Source organism: Ranitomeya variabilis, chromosome 1 (genome assembly GCF_051348905.1).
Source record: "Ranitomeya variabilis isolate aRanVar5 chromosome 1, aRanVar5.hap1, whole genome shotgun sequence".
Classification (NCBI taxonomy): Eukaryota; Metazoa; Chordata; class Amphibia; order Anura; family Dendrobatidae; genus Ranitomeya; species Ranitomeya variabilis.
In genome coordinates, this window is record NC_135232.1 from 33,634,352 (window position 1) to 33,654,964 (window position 20,613).

Genomic DNA, 20,613 nt, shown 5'->3' on the forward strand with positions numbered 1-20,613 from the left:
GACTTGTCCTTGCATATCTTTAAGATAGACAGATATTGCACATGTGCACCAAGCAGCAGTGCAATATTGTCAAAGTGTATGAACAGTTAAACATGGCAGCTACACCATTGTTCAATTGTGCTTCATAATGTATATTCCATATCTGTTTGCTTCATCTATGTCCTGCTGCTGCCATCTTTCACATCTAGTGCCCTTTTACACATTCTGTGCACTCCCTCCATATCAGTCTCTCTTCTCCCCTCTCCCATGTACAATTATCAGGCTCTACTGCCATTTCTGAAACACCCAAAACCAACCGCTGCCACCATACAACACATGAAATGGTCGCACAAGTCAGTAAACCACCGGCTTTTTCTCTTTATTCTCCTTCTAGTTGCTGGCGACATCTCCCCTAACCCTGGCCCTCCCTCCACTAGTAAATATAACTTTCTTCCTGCTGCACATAGAAACCCTGCTAATCTTATACACATTCAGTGCTCACCTTTTCCTGTCTCTTTTAATTGCACCCTCTGGAACAATTAAAAGAAGCCCCAGCTTATCACATATACAGAAATCTATGTGCCATCGATACCCAGCAGCTGATGAACAATCTTTAGTGGTCTTTCACTTCAATCTCTCTCCTGTCCAGACTCAGAATTGTCAATTGCCCTGGATGAAAAAACACCAGCTACACGCAGAACGACCTGACACAGGCAGCGGCAACCCTGGCACACACTGCAAACACGTTTTCTCCAGGGTTGCTCTAGGTGTGCCAAGTGTCTGTGGAGAAAATCACTTTCAGCAGTTCATGCTCAAAACTTATAGCTCTTTTCTCCGTCTGGCCAAACAAGGCTACTTCACCACCCCCATCACTTCACTAGTCAACAATCTAAAATGACTCCTCGAAACTTTCCACTCTCTCCTGAGCTCTAAAGTACAGGTCCTGGTCACCAACCTCAGCGCTTACGATCCGGCCACATATTTCCTAGATAAAATCAACCGTATCCATCAAGACATTTTTGCACAATTCTCTTAGAACCGAGGGACCATCCCTCCTGCACCTCAAGCTCACTTTCCACCTTTAAACCTGTTATGGAAGAAGTGACGAGGCTCACTTTTTCTCGTTCTACAACCTGCACCAGTGACCCTATTCCCTCACATCTCCTCCAGTCCTTCTCCCCAGCTGCCACTACCTAACTAAATTACTTAACCTCTCTTTCTTCCAGAATCTTTCCATCTTCATTCAAACACTGTCACTATTTACACAGGGCGGCGTGCTTTCCTACACAGTGGTGCGCACTAATCCTCCTCTTGCTTGGCTTTTTTTTCACCATTAATTTGCATTGAAAACTGGAGCATCCATAAATAAATCAAGAGTGTGTACTGTGTCTGATGCCGCCTTATCTAGGCCACAGCTGTCATTACCTGCCCTACCTTCTACTCAAGCGACCATTGCACCTATGCTATTTATATTATGTCTGTACTATTGCAACCAACGCATACAGAGCACAGCACACGGCAGTACAAAACTTTATTAGATCTGGAGCCGGACACTTCCCCATAAAATTGCTCCATTGGACGACACTGACATTTTCTTTCTGTTTATGGCATCTTTTATAGAATATTGACATCCCTTCATTAAAGCAAGAGGCAGGACACACGGACGCAGCATTTCTCAGTGTAGTACACGTGGCCGGACACAGACACAGCGGTTCTCGGTGTAGTACACGTGGCTGCTCACACGGACGCAGCTTTCTTGGTGTAGTACACGCGGCTGGACACACGGACGCAGCGTTTCTTGGTGTAGTACACGTGGCTGCACACACGGATGCAGCGTTTCTCGGTGTAATACACGTGGCAGGACACACGGACGCAGCATTTCTCGGTGTAGTACATGGGCAGGACACACGGACGCAGCGTTTCTCGGTGTAGTACACGTGGCTGGACACACGGACGCAGCGTTTCTCGGTGTAGTACAAGTGGCAGGACACGGACACAGCGTTTCTCGGTGTAGTACACGTGGCAGGACACGGACACAGCGTTTCTCGGTGTAGTACACGTGGCTGGACACGGACGCGTTTCTCGGTTTATTACACGTGGCATTACTTGGAGCCCCGACCGTCTCCCCGAGGAGTATTTGTTCTTTCTGATGTAACATTGGACCGTTGTTCGTGCAGCTTCCAGTCGTTTTCATCAAACCGCAGTCTACGGGAGCCGACGGCTGGGACAAAAACTATGCAGAGAACCGATAGAAAAGACAGAAGACCCATCTAAATATAATATAAACCCTCCCCCCTCAAACTATGACAGCAGGAAACCCCCAGGATCAAACCCCCCCGTGCCCTGAGAGGACATTTATTGAGCGCGAGATGGAACTTCAGAGGTTTTTTTGTTTTTTTTTGGCTCATGGACGATTGTTTCTTTTAAGACCTGTGCTCGGCGATGGTGGCGGCGGCCCTTTAAGAACAATGGATATTAAAACTCTTCTTCTGAATTCTTGGATCGGGATTCTCTCAGCTGGAGGAGTCTGGTGATCGTCTCTTCCACCGTGCGCTCGCCGTGCACCTTGTTATCTCTGGTGCGGATGTTCACCGTCCCGCTGGTCTTCTCCTTTTCTCCGAGCACTGAAATGAGAGTCACAAATTTAAGGGGTTGTCCCGGCCTGTGATACTGATGACCTATATAGGCCATGTTATCTGACGGCAGCTGATTGTAGAACTCAGGGAACAGCGCAGCTCAATGTGTTGTGGTCATTATCGGTACTGCAGCTCGATTCCCGTTCACTTGAGTAGGGGCTTAGCTGCAGTACAGAGAACGTCCACTACACGGAGTATGGCGCTGTAACCTGGGAACATCCGGCCCCCACTGAGCTCTGCACATCAGACCCCCTCACCCATCTGATATCCCCAGTCCTGGAGGGACGTTCTGCCCTCTAAGGCCAGTATGTGTTACTGCAGCCACCATTCACACTATTGCAGTGGTTTTCATCATGTTGCAAAACTACGACTCCCAGCATTACCTAAAAATGTGCAGGGAGTTGTAGATTGTAAGAGGCCCAGGTTACAAATCAGTGATCAGTGGAGTAGAAGTGTGGAAAGGGGCTGTGTAGCCGCCATCTTCACTATATACATGATTCATCCTGTGAATCTGCAGCTGGGGAAAAACTACAGCTCCCAGCATGTCTCAACAGCAGCATACTGAGATTAGTGCTCTGCAATAGCAGTAAAACTATATGTTAAAAAAATAAGTAAGGGGTCTGTTGTATTACTCAATAGCGGAAAATCAGTATAAAAGATGTGCCCCCTAGAGGCCACTCATGGCTACTGTAGACCTTGTCCTCATTGCTTTACCCGACTGCACTGCTCTCCATTCAGCAACACCCAGCATGCAATTCTGTAAATAGACTAATTTAAAATACTTTTGTTTTGGGTCCACAGCCCCTCTGCGGAGCAGTCCTGGACGACCACTTAATGAGAGACCCCCCATCTAGTATCATTTATCCTCAGACTTCACATTTGACTTCAGAACCGCAGCAAATCATGAGACTCCTCTGACCTCTATCATACCATCAATTCTTCACATCCTCCTCTAATCAGAACTACCGTATTCTTTTCAGTCTCCCCTGATCATTTCATCAGAATCATTCTGAATATCCTCCTCTTCAGATTCTCTCATCAGAATGGATTCTTCACATCCTCCTCTGATCCCTTTTGTGAGAGTGATTATTAACATCCTCTGCTGATCCTCATGTCAGATTGATTCTTCAACTGCTCCTTCAACCAATCTGCTTTATGTTTCATTGTAGATACATTATCAGGGTGATTCTTCCATTATGAGATATTAGTGACAGTGCGTCCCACCTGCTCACATCAGCCATTTCTTACTCTTCTGTAGAGATCTCAGCGCTGTCCAGGTCTTATGAAATATTTACCAAGATCGGGGTTCCTCTGCTCCCGTCCTCTGGGAATCGGCCTAGTGATGTACTGAGGATTTCTGTAATGCTGCAGTAATCGGCACATAAGCTTCCGCCATGGAGGATCTGCACAGTTGGGATTCCTCCAGGACCGCACATAACAAGGACGGCAATAGGTAAGTGTGAGGGTGCAATGCTCGCTGCTAATAAGCGCCATAGTCTCCATCCCTATATTACATGTACCCTCCACACTACTAATATTCCCATAGTGGGGGGAGCGCCGAGGATGTATCCGTAACCCCTGTGCACACGAAGCAGATTTGTTGCTTTTTTTTCTGCACAGATTTGTCACAAATCCTGAAGGGTTTCCCAAATCCAGCAAAGTGAGAGAGAATCCTGAGGTCTCAGCACACGGTGCTTATTTGTGACCTGCAGATTTGGTGCAGATTTACTAATGAGTGGGGAAAAATCTGCATCAAAAACGCAAGTTGAAAAAAAAAAAGCATCAAAACCACACATATTGTATGCTGCGTCTCTCCTGCCAGGAGGTGCAGAAATACTTACCGTGTATATCTCTTACCCCCATGTCACAGCAAGTAATTGTTGGGGTCCTTACATATCAGATTTGGGTTTCCTGCCCCTGTGTTATAGAGGAAACACTGAGACCACCCAATATAATGGCGGCTCAGCAGCCTCGTACTGTACAGCGCTGCTGACCACTAATAGTCCATGAGGGAAGTGATGATGAAGAGCGCAGCCATCACCGCTCACCATCGACCGCCGTGTCATGGATCTGACCATCACTACAATGAGCTCCTATGGGGAGAACAAGGAGCGTTCCTCTTACCGAGAATGAAGTTGTACTGGGCGAGCTGGGCGTTCCGGATCTTCTTATTCAGGGTAGAGCCGTGGTCAAGGTCAACATCTGCCATAAAGCCGGCGTGGTGGAACTGCTCCCTCACCTGCGAAGAATCATACAAGAAATAAGGCGAAGCTCGTGGGTCCGACCACCCGATCACATCCAGTCACCTCCAAGTAATAATCTAATGCAGCCCCCCTGCCCTCCAGATAGCATGCATGCCCTCCATATAATGACCCAGTCTCAGAGCGTGGACTTGCGGACACTGCACAATTAGATGTGTGCGGAGACCTGATGGTGTCAGTGAAAACTGCATGGACTCACGGAGAGTGCACCATTAGAGGAATGTGCGGAGTCCTGATGGTGCCGGTGAGAACTGCATGTACTCGTGGACACTGCACCATTAGATGAGTGTGTGGAGACCTGACGTTGAGAACTCCATGGACTCATGGACACTGCACCATTAGAGGAGTGTGCGGAGACCTGATGGTGCAGGTGAGAACCGCATGGACTCACGGACACTGCACCATTAGAGGAGTGTGCGGAGTCCTGATGGTGTCGGTGAGAACCACATGGACTCGTGGACACTGCACCATTAGATGAGTGTGCGGAGACCTGACTGTGCCGGTGAGATTCGCAGCCTTATGAAGAGGATCTCTTACAATGGTGCCATCACTGACCAGCAGATCAGCGATCAGTGGATCAGGTGGCTTCTTCTGGAGCAGAGGTGTCAAACTGCATTCCTCGAGGGCCGCCAACAGGTCATGTTTTCAGGATTTCCTTAGCATTCCACAAGGTGCTGGAATCATTCTGTGCAGGTGATTAAATTATCACCTGTGCAATACAAGGAAATCCTGAAAACATGACCTGTTGGCGGCCCTCGAGGAATGCAGTTTGACACCTCTGTTCTGGAGGCAGCACCGGATTACAGACCTAAATCACACATCATCTGGGCACCAGCATCCCAAGGAAAGAGAAGTCCTCAGTAATGAAATACTTGTCGCTGGCCCTCACCTTCTGGGCGTAGTCGTCACACGTCGGCCCCACGGGCACCACCATCACCTGCTGAGGGGAAATCCAGAGAGGCCTGGAGGAGAGAAGACCAGAAATCAGCGGGCGGAGGATGGCTCCCAATAGTCTGTAGATCTGTATGTAACGCTGCATCTCCTTGGTGTCAGTAAGGACTGAATATCGCACACTAAGGACGTGGCCTTTTTCTGGCCATTTTTACCTCCTTGACACGTTTTGATAATTAAATTTTTTCTACTTATTGATATTTTTTAGATAAATGTACAAACATTCTACCAGAAAGTGACATTGATGTTCCCGGCAGCCAATCAGATAACAGCAGCCAGGCAGTGATGTCACGGTCCACCAGAGCTCCCGGACTCCAGGTGTGTCCTTTAAGGGGACGTCCAGACAGACCATCGATGTATGACAAGTCCACCCCGGGAATACCCCCGATCAGCTGCAGTGTTATCTGGGCACAGCGCCATACGTATAAGTGTGGCTATGCTTGGTACTACACCAGCAAATAGAGAAACTGCAGTAGCCGCCACGTCCACCCCTGTGTGTACGGTGCTGCTCCTGGATATACAACCAGAGGTCATTTTACGAGTTGTTGTCAAGATGTGTTTATTTTAGCGTGTTTGCTATGAAAATGCTCGATAATGTGCATTTTGCAGCTGACATCTTTTTCACTAATTAGTTTGAAGCATCTTTATTATTTATTTCCGCGGGCACAGCGCCATCCATACAAGTGTGGCTATGCTTGGTACTGCAACTGTGAACAGAGCAGAACTGTGGCATCAGAAAGCTCCATCCTGGCGATCAAAATCGTGCAATTTTTTTTAATGCAAAACAGGCATTTCTGGGGCACCCATGCGCCATTCTTTATAAAAATAAATCAAAAGATACCACTACAATTTGATAGCTTCATATAACTATACCCTGAACACGCTGTGGTCCCCGAGCCCTCACCGATCACGGCCTATGTCCTAGACCGCCCCTTTATAGCCTCTGTGTGATACATGACAGATGACACAGACCCAAAATTTACCATTTGCCTCCATAATTCTCAGTTAAAATAGCGATCATCCGTTCCACGGACCCCAGGATGGCGCGGTGGATGATGACCGGCCGCTTCTTGTCGTCACCGTCCGGGCTACAGCAATAATGAAAGGCAATGTTAGAACAGGAGGCGAGGCGCTGACCTGTGCCCCCCTATATGCAGGCACTGCCCCCCACTGACCTGACATAAGAGAGGTTGAATCTGATGGGGAGCTGGAAGTCCAGCTGGATGGTGGCGCACTGGTGGTACCGGCCGATGGCGTCTTTAATCTGGATGTCAATCTGGAAATCAGAATTCGTATTAATGTCCGCTCCTACAGACGGGAAGGAACGCTGCGGGGCGAAGCTCTTACTGCCGTCATATCACTGCTTCCCCAGAGTGGCACGATATCTCCTCTCTGGCTATGACAGGGGGTCACCTGCAAACTCGGAGCCATACTTTTATTTATTTTTAAAAAAGCTCTTTTGCAGTTCTATAATGAAGTAATGATAAAAAAAAATGATAAAATGTGAAAAAAAATGAGGGTTTAGAATGTAATAAAAAATGGTTTTGTTCTACAATAAAAAATAAAAAGTGCGTTTAGTGTCTCCATAACAAAACACATTATTATTTATACTGTATTGTGAAGGCCGTAAAAACAAATCCCAGAATTCATCTGCAGAATTGCCTTTTTGTCCCATCGTCAAACACATAAAAGTTATTCATCACATTATTTGTGCCATTAAAGAATACAACTCATCCAGGAGAGAACACAAGCCGCCATATGGCTGCGTCATCAGAGAGAGGCTCTGGTTGTGATCTCTCGGGTTCGTCCTGTGTCCACGGTATAAATGGCGCTGTACTGTGGGTTGAGACTCCTACAAGACGAGGAAGACCAGCAAGAACTCAGACTTTAAGGTTGGACTTCAGAAAAGCAGATTTTAAGGAACTGAGAAAGAGGGTAGGAAAGGTCCAATGGCCGAATGTTCTAAAGGACAGAAATGTCCAAGACGGATGGGAGATTTTGCTAAATGAAATTCTCACTGCACAATCGGTAACAATCTCGAAAAGAAGGAAGAATTGGAATCATTTAAAGAGACCAGGATGGATGAACACATAACTTAATAACTTGTTAAAAAGCAAAAATTAAATGTATATTAATGCTGTCTGCAGGGAATGCAGGGCAAGAGTTAGAAGAGCTAAAGCCAGTAATAAAGTGAGGCTTGCAAGGGAGACCAAAAGCAGCAAAAAAGGATTTCGGGGATATGTCAAAGGAAAAAGAAAAGTCAAAGATGCTCTAGGATTTTTACAGGGTGAAGTGGTCAAAAATGATGTTGAGAGGGCAAACTTTTACATTTCTATTTTGCATCTGTGTTCTCTAAGAAAGTAAAAGCAACACCAACTGATCTTCATGGCGCCATCGAAGGAATAAAAGAATCCACTCTATCCATAAACAGAGATGGTGAGAGAACACTTAGCTAATTTACATTAATTTATATCTCCTGTTCCTGATGAAATACATCCTAGGGTACGGAAAGAGTTAACAGAGGAAATTGCAGAACCCCTAGCCAGAATCTTTGAAAAATCCTGGAAAACAGGAAAAGTCCCAGAAGACTGGAAAAGGGCAAGTGTTGTCCCAAACTTCAAAAAAGTAAAGAAGACAGAGCCAGGAAATTACAGGCCAGTGAGCCTTACTTCTATACCAGGAAAGATATTAGAAGAAGTTATTAAACAGAATGTATCTAAGTACTTGGATAAGAATACAGTAATTAACCAGAGCCAGCATAGATTTGTAGCAAAAAAGTCAGTGCCAGACTAATCTAATTTCCTTCTATGATGGAATCACTAACTGGGTGGATCAGGGAAATGTGGTAGACATAGTATATCTCGACTTCAGCAAAGCATTTGATAAAATATCTCATACTATCCTTATTGAAAAAAATGACCAAGTAGGAGATTGACAAGGCTACAGTTAGGTGGATTCATAACTGGCTCAGTGACCGTACTCAGAGTGATAATAAATGGTTGCACATCCAATTGGAAGAGTGTTTCAAGTGGGGTACCACAAGGCTTGGTCCTGTTTTGTTAAATACTTTTATAAATAATCTAGATAAGGGAACTGAAGGTAAACTGATCAAATTTGCAGACGGGATAGCTAACACTAGAGAAGACAGAGAAAGGATTCAGAAGGATCTAGATAAGCTTGAACAATGGGCAGTGACTAACAGAATGGTATTTAACAGGGAGAAAAGCAAGATTCAACATCTGAGAAAGAAAAATAAAAATTACATCTACAGAACGGGAGGAATAGAACTAAGCAACAGCACGTGTGAAAAAGACTTGGGTATACTAATAGATCACAGAGTGCACATGAGTCAACAGTGTGATGCAGCATAAAAGGCAAACAATTCTAGGATGTATCAAAAGAAGCATAGAGTCTAGATCATGTGACGTAATTATCCCCCTCTACTCCTTGGTCAGACCTAATCTGGAATACTGTGTCCAGTTCTGGACACCACATTTAAAAAAAAAAAGACATTGAAAACTGGAGCAAATTCAGAGAAGAGCTACGAGGATGGTGAGCGGACTGCAAAGTATGTCCTATGAGGAATGGTTAAAGGATCTTGGAACGTTTAACTTGCAAAAAAGAAGACTGAGAGGAGACTTAATAGCTGTCTACAAATATCTGAAGGGATGTCACAGTGTAGAATGATCATCATTATTCTCATTTGCACATGGAAGCAATAGAACAGGGAGAAGATACAGATTAGATTTTAGAAAAAACTTTTTGATAGTGAGGGTGATCAATGAGTGGAGCAGGCGGCCACGAGAGGTGGTGAGTTCTCCTTCAATGGAAGTCTTCAAAGAGAGGTGGGACAGACATCTGTCTGGGATGGTTTAGTGAATCCTGCATTGAGCAGGGGGTTGGACATTATGACCCTGGAGGTCCCTTCCAACTCTAACATTCTATAATTCTGAAGAAAGCTGAGCACGGCCCTCCACCATCTCAGCAATAGACAGCGGTCACGTACGTGCACTACGGCTCTGTTCACTCGGTGATTTCTGCTCGTGTGATCAGTGGGGTTTCAGCAGTCAGACCTGAAGATATCCTACAATTGTGATCTATTCTCTGGACAAGTGATGTGTTCTGACTGAGGGACATGTAGTTTGTGATGGGGAAAAAAAAAGGCTTATCTAAGTGCTATGTGGAAGATAAGAATACCAATCATTTCATCTTAATTCTAGATCCAAAATCATTTCATGAGGGTCGCAGCTTTTTTTCTTCTGGCACGGAGCGCGAAATCCACTTCTTGCCCACCGTCTGTCTTCAGCCACCACTAGGTGGAGCTCAGGGGCTTCTTACAGCTTATCTAAAAAATGATCCCCCCCTAATGGTCACAGAAGGAGGGTGCATTTCAGGTTTCCTCTGAGAGAACCAAACTCTGACCCCTCACTAATCTATATTGTTGTAGAAATCCACCAACCTTTGGTCCATAGAAGGCGCCATCGCCCGGATTCAGCACCCACTTCTCTCCGAATTCATTCAGACTGTTTTCAAGTTGCTGCAAAAAGTATTAAAACACAGAGTTCGAGGGGTTGTCCACACTTACAATAACATGGCCGCTTTCTTTCCATAACAGCGCCTCACGTATCCACAGGTTGTGTTTGGTATTGCAGCTCAGTCCCAGTCACTGTAACAGAGCTGTAGTACCAGACACAACCTGTGGACCAGTGTGGCGCTGTCTTTGGAGGGAGTCTGTACAGGATGCAACTAAATATATTGGGATATAATAACAACCTCTCAATAGAAGGCGCCAAAAATATACATTATGTATATCCTGCACTGCCATGTGTGCATATGTTTTGAATGTACGGTTCCATTGACCTACATGGAGCCCATCAGTCACTGCCCCCATCAGCCTCCATGGAGCCCGTCAGTCGCTGCCCCCCATCAGTCTACATGGAGCCCGTCAGTCGCTGCCCCCCCCCCCCCATCAGCCTACATGGAGCCTATCAGTCACTGCCCCCCCATCAGCCTACATGGAGCCCATCAGTCACTGCCCCCCCATCAGCCTACATGGAGCCTGTCAGTCGCTGCCCCCCATCAGCCTACATGGAGCCCGTCAGTCGCTGCCCCCATCAGTCTACATAGAGCCCGTCAGTCGCTGCCCCCATCAGTCTACATGGAGCCCATCAGTCGCTGCCCCCCATCAGCCTACATGGAGCCCATCAGTCGCTGTCGCTGCCCCCCATCAGCCTATAAGGAGCCTGTCAGTCGCTGCCCCCCCATCAGCCTACATGGAGCCCATCAGTCGCTGCCCCCCATCTCCTCACCTTCTCCGCCTGATTCCACACTTCAATGTCACCCAGAAACTTTTCAGGCCTCGTGGAGAGATTCAGCTTGAAGGTGAAGCCAAAGACGTCATAGACGGCGCGCAGGAAGTGCAGGCAGCTCATGATCTCCTCCTCTATCTGTAATTATAAAGCGAGCGGCAGGTTATTATCTCTGGGATGGAAAAAGGCTGGATAAATCCGCACGTTTTCTCTCATCACCGGGAACCTCCGGAGAAGCTGCACCGTCGTATCCCGACTGATGAAAGACATCACCGGGGAGTGACCCGAACTTCTGCACAGGAAAGTATCGTAGGGCGCATATTATTATAAACCCTATAGGAAACAAAATAGGCAAACGGCCCCATATCGGGGGCTCTGCGGCCATCACTACTGGGGCCACATCGCTGCTGGTTAAGTCACTTGCCGCTTTTGCTTCCACATGAAGACTGGAGACTCACACTGACTTTTCAAAGATTATCGGTTATTGTGCAGCCCCCCGAGGTGATTGGCACAAAACTCGGACCTCAGAGAACCCATCTGACCCAGGATTGGGGAATACATGTGAATAGTGAGCGCTCGTACCTGCTCCATGGCACAGAATATGTGGGCATCGTCCTGCTGGAAGCGCCGGACTCGGGTCAGCCCTGTGAGGGCACCGGACAGCTCGTTGCGGTGAAGGACTCCGAAGTCGGCCATCCTCAGGGGAAGCTCCCGCCAGGAGCGTGGCCGGTGGTCAAACATCAAACTGCAACCGGAGATTTCCAGGAGGAATTTGTGAGGTTACAGAACTCCAATATCAGTCACAGTGTGAATACATACTTATAGCATATCCGATCGATATGACTTTATATTTCTCAAAAATGGGCAAAAAACCTTGGGTACAACTGGCATAGAACAGTGACATCGAGCACCTATACAAGGTAAGTCAGACGTGGGCAGCACATGGGCCGCACAACATAAATATTGTTGCATTACAGCTAATTATGATCACTGGGATCCGGCTGCTTCCTGCGGCCACGACGAGCAATACAGAAAAAACATCACTGATGGATTTAGATTACGCAACTTCGCTCCGATTGTCTTTAACACAAGTTTTGCGAGACCGGTCTGCCATTTGGCTACAATGGATTGTCAGCTTTAAAATAGTCACTTGCAGTGCAAGGGTGCTTTCAGACTGCTTTCAGTGACTCCTTCAGAGCTGATGTCTATTGACGTACAATCTGCTATGTCTGGGTGTCCGCCTCCAGGAGGCGTATATGTCCGGAAATGATGCAGAGCAGAGCACGCGGTCGATGTCGGCACCATCATAGTGTCACAGGGTTACTGCAACAGAGAGGAGCCAGAAAACTGCAGCGACTGATCGCTCCTACTCCTGCGCTGAAAAGAAGCACTTCACCTTTTTAAATGGTGTTAAGTTCTTTTGGCAGTACAGGGGTTAATCGGCCATGCCGGGATCTCTGGGAGTCTGAACTCTCAGCTGAGCTCCGTTAGCCACTCCTATCCCCTATATAATCTGGGTCCTGATTGAAACCCATGTCAGAGCTAGATTTTGCTGCATGGCTTGGAGGAGAGGCTTTTGGAGGTTATATGAAGAGTGTTGGAGGAGTTATCTGTGACTGTTGCGTAGTTTGTAAGTGTGATAACTCCCATTCCTCTTATTTTGTTTTTCCCCCGTCCTCCACTCCCCAGAGCATTCCTCTTTTATATGTGAGTGAATATTTGTATGCCTGGTATTTTCAGTTACTCTTGTTCTTGTTGCCTTGTTCGTCGGTTTGGTGTACTGCGGTGCACGGTTGCTCCCCTCTTCCCTGGGTGGGGAAAGAGAACAGACGGAGGGCTAACTCAGGAGATGAGGCAAGGAAGGAGGCCCTGGCATCTTCACCTCAAGAAGTATCCTGGACAATAGTGCGCCCCCAACTGTTAGGGACAGGGAAGGTGCCCCTGGACCAGGGTCACCTGACAGCTGAGTGGTGACAGTCTATGGCCCTGTAGGCACATACACCCAAACCCCAATTTTCAAGAGGGTTGGGACACTAACCCCCTGACTAGGCCACTGATCGGGTGCCTAAACGAAATGAAAGCACCCTTCCTTTTGCCGTCCCGACCTGCCTTCCCGAATGCAGTTGTGCCTAACAAAATCTAGCGCACTCTAGGTAACAGATCCCACCTGTGTGATCCCAACATCCCGTCACCCTGACAAGCCCTTTGTGGGGACAGATATAAGAAATAAGCCCTTAATATTTCAGATCTTCGGATCTGGGTGTTGCGTTTCCTACCAGTGCCCGGGGCAGTTCATTGGCTTCAGAGCAAAAATCTCCTTCTCCACTTCAAAAGAAAACATGTTCTCGCTGTAGTGCTGCCAGTGCCCGGACGTCTGCCACAGTTTGCTGTTGTACACGTTGGGGGTGACCACCTCCTGGAAGCCGCGCTTCCTGTACTCTTGCTACAAGTGGAAGCAAAAAAAGAGATAAAAACACAAGTGGATCAAAATTAGAGATAAAGTCAGTAACTCCGTGACATGTGAATGTGACCTGCACCCCCGACCCCACCATGACTACCCATCTCTGCACCAGGACGTTCTGCACCGAAGACAGGGGTTAGTCTTCTGGTGATCAGTTTCATTTTAGGCTGATCAGTAAAGACTAGTGTTAAGTGAATTTGCTCAGGTCCCTGCTTATTCTGCCAGCTATAGCGCTTACCGAATAAGCTGCAGAGGGAACCCGGCTTCCTGGATCGCGTCGGCTGATCAACTGTCCGGCTCCGCAGCTGCATGTGTCGCGGCGGTGTGACAGTCACGACACATGCATGGAGAACCCAACACACGGGCCTGTGTCAGTTGACTATCTGGCTGGGACACATAATGTCTGGGCCTTGACCGAGCAGGGCCTTGACTTTCCGACACTTCTGTGGTGATGGCGGCTGTAAGCCCACCTCGCAGCCACACGACCTGCCCTGGTGCAGGTTCTGGTGACAACTCCCTCTTCTTGGCCTGGCCAGGCCTTTTATAATTAGTCCCTGCGACAACTGTCACCTGACCTGGTGTCATCTCTAAAACTCTTCCCCAGGGGAACATGTACTTCCTTCTTGTTTCCTGCTAATACAATTCTTTTTACTTTCACTATCGTTTCGTCCCTCAGATGGCGGTGTTTGCTTACAGCTCCTCAGCCTCTCTTGTCCATCTCTCTACACTTTGCATATAAAATGGTGAGAGGCAGCAGAGGAGCCGGCTGTCAATCATGTCAGCAGTGACGCCACGTCGTCGACAGAGTGTAAGAGAAAGAAACGCTCTGTCAACGTGAAGCCACAGGAAGTCAGAGAGTCACAGCCATGTCCAAGAGATGTCACAGGGAAGAACAGGAAGGTAGTTAGCGGCCGGTAAGTTCTTAGCCCTTAGGTCTACGTCATATCTCTTTGCCGAGCATCTGAAGAGGAGGTATTCTCTCTGTTATCAGCTCAGGAAGGGCTGACTGCAACCTATCAATGGAATGAAAGACTGGAAGTCCAGAAAACTGCTCCCCATCATTACACCGAGACTAATCAGTGCGGAGAGCCCCAGAGGCGTCTACGTAGAGGGAGAAAGCAGCGACATGATATTTTCACCTGCGTGTGATGCTGCACATGTCATGATTAAATGACTCATCTGGGACTTTGCTTATTTCTTCGCACAGGCTAAGAATGTACCAACGAGAAGTTGCTAATAATCCGTTTTAAAAATGCAACTTTTGACACCAGCCATGTAATGCATAAATTCAGGGTTTCCAAGTCATTGTGCTTTACACATAAAATGCTGAGAGCTGGGGTGAGGGGCAGCCGGCTGTCAATCATCATGACGTCGACAGTGATGCCGAGTCATCGACAGAGCGTAAGAGATAGAACTGCCCTGTCAACGTGATGTCACAGGAAGCCGGAGAGTCGAGAGAGATGTCACGAGGCAGAACAGGAATTTAGTTGACAGCCGGTAAGTTCTTAGCCCCCATATACTATGCAAAAAGATAAGCAAAGTCCCTGGTCACCCCTTTAACAGGGATGTGTCTGTACATGTGGGACTAATCAGGCTGCTCAGTGTGTGACCTGAGACATTACACCTACGCGCGTCTCCTGCTCCTTACCCGGATGAAGCCGATCAGCTGGTTATAGATGAAGGATCCTTTGGGCAGAAAAAAGCAGCTTCCGGGGCTCAGCTCATGGAAGAAGAACAGCTCCTGATCCTAGATTGGAGCAGACACACAATAGTCATTGCACTTCGTAGCTGACATTACAATCGCTATTCTACACCTTGTCGCTATTTTACATCTCAGCCAACATGTTCACATCAATTTACCCCATCACGATCGATAATGTATATTTAAGTCATCGGCGGGTGTCCCTGCCTTTGATACGGGCTCCAGCGCTGAGCCGGCATCTTTCCCCGTACTTGATGGCTGATTTAATCAGACATCACGTGCCTCCAACAGCCACAGGTGGATTCAAGATCCAGCACTGGCTGTTAACTAGTTAAATCTCGTTGTCAATCACTGACAACAGCATCTAACGGTCGCCGACATGCCAGTAGAGCATCATACATGCCGTCCATCGGTGCCCCTGTCACATGATCATGGCGCTGATAGGTTGTCATGAGAGCCAGGGGTCTATGACCCTCCTGTGAACACCGGCCCATGGCCTCAGCACAGGGCAGAGGATTGGACGATCGCAGCTTCAAGTCTCTTTAGGGGGATATTAAATACAGTATGAAGTAAAAAAATAAAAAGTTCACATCATCTCACTTCTGCCCCATTAAAAAAACAAACAATAAAACCCCCACACATTTGGTATCGCCGTGTTCAGAAATGTTCAATCTATCAAAATATAAAATAATCTGATTGGTAAATGGCATAATGAGAAAAAAAATCAATTAGCCAGAATTAAGTTTTTTGGTAGCGGCAACATTGTAATAAAAGGCGATCTACCCCAAAATGGTATAAAAAAACCCTCAGCACAGGGAGCAAAAAATAAGCCCTCACCCAGGCCCGGGGCCCGAAAAATGAAAACGCAAAACTTTTTTTTCATACAAATTGGAGAATCATATTGCCAGGTCAGTTTTGCCATATAATGAACATGGTAAATAAAACAAAAACAATTGTGACATTTTACTTTTTCTGTAATTTCACCGCACTTGGAATTTTCCCACCAATTTTGCAGTACCCTACATGGTAAAATCAATTATGTCGTTCAGAAGTATGACCTGTCCCGCAAAAAACAAGCCCTCATAAGGCCATATTGATGGAAATATTTAAAAAGTTATGGCTCTTGGAAGAATTGGAGCATAAAAATACAAAAAATGGAAAATAGGCAGGCACAAGCCCATCCCCAGAGGAGGCAGCACAGACGGTCAGTATTAGTGACAGAAGCCGCGGTCGTGGCATCACCCGTCATCCATGGGATTCAGCTACAACCACTGACATCCTGCCGTAACGGCCAATACCAAAGATCACACCGATCCCAGCTGTTAAATCCCTGAACTTTTTTTTATGATTGGACAAGTTTTCTTTTTTCCTTCCCATTTTTCCAAGAGCCATAACTTATTTTTCCTCTAACATGGCCGTATAAGGGTTATTTTATTTTTTTTCGGGACAATTGTAATTTTGAAGGACACCATCAATTTTGCCATATAATGTACTGAAAAAAATACCAAGTGTGGTAAAACTGTGAATATATTGCAAATTTTTTATTTTTATGGGAGGGAAATAAAAAAAAATGGCTGAAAATGCCAATTTCTAGCGATTCTGTTCTTTATGGCGATTACCGTACGAGTTCATTAATTCTCATAGACAGAATGTTTACAGACATCACAATACCAAAGTCCTATGTTAAGTCGTTCTGTCTTCTATATGGCATGACTGCAAGAGTAGTAAAGAGTAATTGCAAACTTACAAATGTATAACCCAATCCCGATACTTGTGTTAAACAACAGATAATCTATATTTTTATATAGCGCTATCTTATTCCGCAGCGCTTTACAGTTTGCACATATAATACATTATACTAAGATGCCGCATCACCACATCCTAATTATCAGCGCTCACCCGCCCAATCTTCCTGTGGTCTCGATTTTTTGCTTCTTCTTGAAATTTTTCCCATTCTTTCAGCATTTTTGGATCAGGAAAAGAAATTCCATATATTCTTTGTAAGGTTTCCATATCAGCTTTCCCTTCCCAGTAAGTGGAGGAATTCTGCAAATTAATCAACAGCAAAACAGCAGAAGTCTGATGTCAGAAGTGTGCTCCAGAGCAGAAATCACCAAGAATGACAATAGAACAGAAATGTCATCGTATAATACATTTATATGTCACATCATGTCATAGGGCTACGGCATATAGGAAATTTATATAACTATATGGAAAATAAGCCAGAAATGTGATATTTAGAGGATGTGTCCAGTGTGGTGTAGTATATAGAGGATGTGTGGTGTAGTATATAGAGGATGTGTCCCGTGTGGTGCAGTATATAGAGGATGTGTCCCGTGTGGTGTAGTATATAGAGGATGTGTCCCGTGTGGTGTAGTATATAGAGAATGTGTCCCGTGTGGTGCAGTATATAGAGAATGTGTCCCGTGTGGTGCAGTATATAGGGGATGTGTCCCGTGTGGTGTAGTATATAGAGGATGTGTCCCGTGTGGTGTAGTATATAGAGGATGTGTCCCGTGTGGTGTAGTATATAGAGGAGGTGTCCCGTGTGGTGTAGTATATAGGGGATGTGTCCCGTGTGGTGTAGTATATAGAGAATGTGTCCCGTGTGGTGCAGTATATAGGGGATGTGTCCCATGTGGTGCAGTATATAGGGGATGTGTCCCGTGTGGTGTAGTATATAGAGGATGTGTGGTGTAGTATATAGAGGATGTGTGGTGTAGTATATAGAGGAAGTGTCCCGTGTGGTGTAGTATATAGAGAATGTGTCCCGTGTGGTGTAGTATATAGAGGATGTGTCCCATGTGGTGTAGTATATAGAGGATGTGTGGTGTAGTATATAGAGGATGTGTCCCGTGTGGTGTAGTATATAGAGGATGTGTCCCGTGTGGTGTAGTATATAGAGGATGTGTCCCGTGTGGTGTAGTATATAGAGGATGTGTCCCATGTGGTGTAGTATATAGAGGATGTGTCCCGTGTGGTGCAGTATATAGAGGATGTGTCCCGTGTGGTGCAGTATATAGAGGATGTGTCCCGTGCGGTGTAGTATATAGAGGATGTGTCCCGTGTGGTGTAGTATATAGAGGAAGTGTCCCGTGTGGTGTAGTATATAGAGAATGTGTCCAGTGTGGTGTAGTATATAGAGGATGTGTCCTATGTGGTGTAGTATATAGAGGATGTGTCCCGTGTGGTGTAGTATATAGAGGATGTGTCCCGTGTGGTGTAGTATATAGAGGATGTGTCCCGTGTGGTGTAGTTGTCAAGGTGAAAATATACTTTCTTATATACCTTTGTACTTTTATATATCTTACACTGTAAAACAATAAGTTTTTCCTATCTGCTAGCTAATGCATATGTAATTGTATTTAAAGATGGTCGCCAGAGTTCAGTTTCGTTTCTGGTTTGTGTCTGGAGGGATGATTCATTTCTTCAGAATCGAAACTCAGGAATGTGGAGAAAGGGAGGATTCACCAGAAGACGTCAGAACAAATCAGAAAGACTGGATGCTAGCTTAAACCCCGCCTAATGCACGCCTTCCCCTAACACTCAATATAGTATTGTGTATTTTAGAATAAAGCCAGTTGGTGTGACCGCTGCAGACATGTGTGGATGCACGGGGCATTAACTAAGTTTGAACCAGCTACCTGTCTGATTTATTCTTATCCGGTACCAGATGCCCTGCACACATAGTTTAATTTGGAATGACTGGTGAATGAGGATTAATTGTCGTATTACGACCCCGACAATTTTGGCGCGACCAACGGGGGGCGTGGCCAGCGATCCGAGACCCTCTGGACCCATGCATGGATGTCTGTGGATGATACCCGTAGTGGCTGACCTCGAGGACTGATCACCCTCCGTACACGGTAAGTGGCGATCATGTACACTGTATATGTCACACTTGCTAGTGTCTCAGCCGTTATTGGTTTGTCTGTAGTCTCCTTGGGTCCGGGAGGTGAATGATCGAGTGGTGAGATCGAATGTGATCCTGTGCCACGCTCTGAACCAGCAACTGAGAGACGTCGCATCCTGTGCGACCTCTGTACACCACACCTCCTCCATCGGTCATTGTACTCCGTTCAACCACCCTACCCGTGACTATTGTCCAGTAGTGAAGTGGAGTGAAAGATTGAGCCAGTTGTAGATTGTGGGGCAGCTTAGAGGAAGGGATAGGAGACGCAGCCTCTGTGATATTGTACCAGCTAGGTAATTAAGACGTCCCGGAGGGGGACCACCTGTATTTCTGTGGAGGGCTCTCACTAGGAGACCGCCTCCCGACGGTTTGGAATATCGTGGCAGGATAGCCTGTTAATCACTGTTGTTCTAGTTTAGGGACAGGAAATATTGAGCGCGAGGCTCTTTTCCTAGTACGTTGAACGCGAAGTTCTGTGGTATAGAACACCGTGTTGGTATCGCTGCCAGTGGCCTACTGCAGGAGGACATAGTATTCTGTGAGTCATGCTGCGTATCTTAAAGCAGAAGAAGTCCGTGCCCCACAAGTTAGATGAGGATGCCGTGGAAGTCAAGACAATGGTCACGGGAGGGCAAGAGACAGTCAAGAAGCTTATCTGCGAGTTGCGCGAGGCTTAAAGAACAAAGGATCAAAATAGGTTGATGGAGGGGAGGATCAGATAATGTAGAGCCCGTGTTTGGTTATAAAATGCCTGTGAACTGTGATCTTACAGATTGTAAAATGGCCGCCGTGCCACTGATGATGAAAATGCAGTCTCAGCCAGCGCCCTGTAATGGTGGCGAGACGAGCTCTCCAGAAGTGTAGGTGTGTCCTGTTTGTGTTGTGCAGAATCCAATCTGGGTGGAGACCTGCCTTGTGTGTGCGTACGGACCGTCCTTGGGGCTCCGCCCAGACCACGGAGGATTATAGGAAAGCTTTGTAGAAATTAGGTCTGAAAACTGCTGTAATTTGTGACTGTAGAAGATACGGAGCTTTGTATCAGTGCTGTGTACTGTAGGGGAGGGGCTGAGCAGACCGCTGCGAGATTTCTTTGTCACTTCTTCTTTCTCCTTATCTGCGCTACGTGCTGGAGAAAGGGGGGTATAGAGTTGGGCTCTTGCTCTCCCTTCAGCGCTGAAGAATGCAGTGGAAGTTCTTATCTCCGTGTTACTAGATGGGAGGGGCTGAGTGAATCCCTGCGCGACCTGCTTGCAATTTTTCCCCTCGGCGCTGTGGGCTACGGGGGAGGGGGGGGGGGCCATGTATTGCATTCCAAAGTTTTCTCTGTCCTTGATTTAATACACACTGAGAGATTTAAGTACTGTATGAAATTGAAAGTGAGATAGACCTGCCTAGTCTTAG

At 46.5% G+C, this 20,613-nt stretch overlaps 1 protein-coding gene and 1 long non-coding RNA gene across 3 annotated transcripts in view; one reads left to right on the forward strand and one right to left on the reverse strand.

The window, feature by feature from the left end:
• Positions 1-383, forward strand: part of LOC143804147 (uncharacterized) — a 48,025-nt gene extending 47,642 nt beyond the window's left edge. The window contains exon 3 of the long non-coding RNA XR_013220985.1: positions 374-383. This is a non-coding gene — a long non-coding RNA (uncharacterized LOC143804147). The remainder of the gene's footprint in view (positions 1-373) is intronic.
• Positions 384-1,497: 1,114 nt separating this feature from the next.
• Positions 1,498-20,613, reverse strand: part of TARS1 (threonyl-tRNA synthetase 1) — a 32,472-nt gene continuing 13,356 nt past the window's right edge. The window contains exons 9-20 of one of the 2 annotated variants that reach the window (XR_013220976.1): positions 17,199-17,345; positions 15,246-15,344; positions 13,413-13,579; positions 11,719-11,881; positions 11,137-11,274; positions 10,287-10,364; positions 7,003-7,103; positions 6,811-6,915; positions 5,766-5,838; positions 4,740-4,854; positions 1,707-2,603; positions 1,498-1,653 (exon numbers count right to left, since the gene is read on the reverse strand). Coding sequence is in view for 1 of the 2 variants with exons in the window: in XM_077281861.1 (XP_077137976.1) it covers positions 2,455-2,603; positions 4,740-4,854; positions 5,766-5,838; positions 6,811-6,915; positions 7,003-7,103; positions 10,287-10,364; positions 11,137-11,274; positions 11,719-11,881; positions 13,413-13,579; positions 15,246-15,344; positions 17,199-17,345 (1,335 nt within the window). In the remaining variant the exon portion in view is untranslated. Of the gene's footprint in view, positions 2,604-4,739; positions 4,855-5,765; positions 5,839-6,810; positions 6,916-7,002; positions 7,104-10,286; positions 10,365-11,136; positions 11,275-11,718; positions 11,882-13,412; positions 13,580-15,245; positions 15,345-17,198; positions 17,346-20,613 lie in introns of both variants that reach the window. The other variant, XM_077281861.1, reaches the window with a different exon arrangement.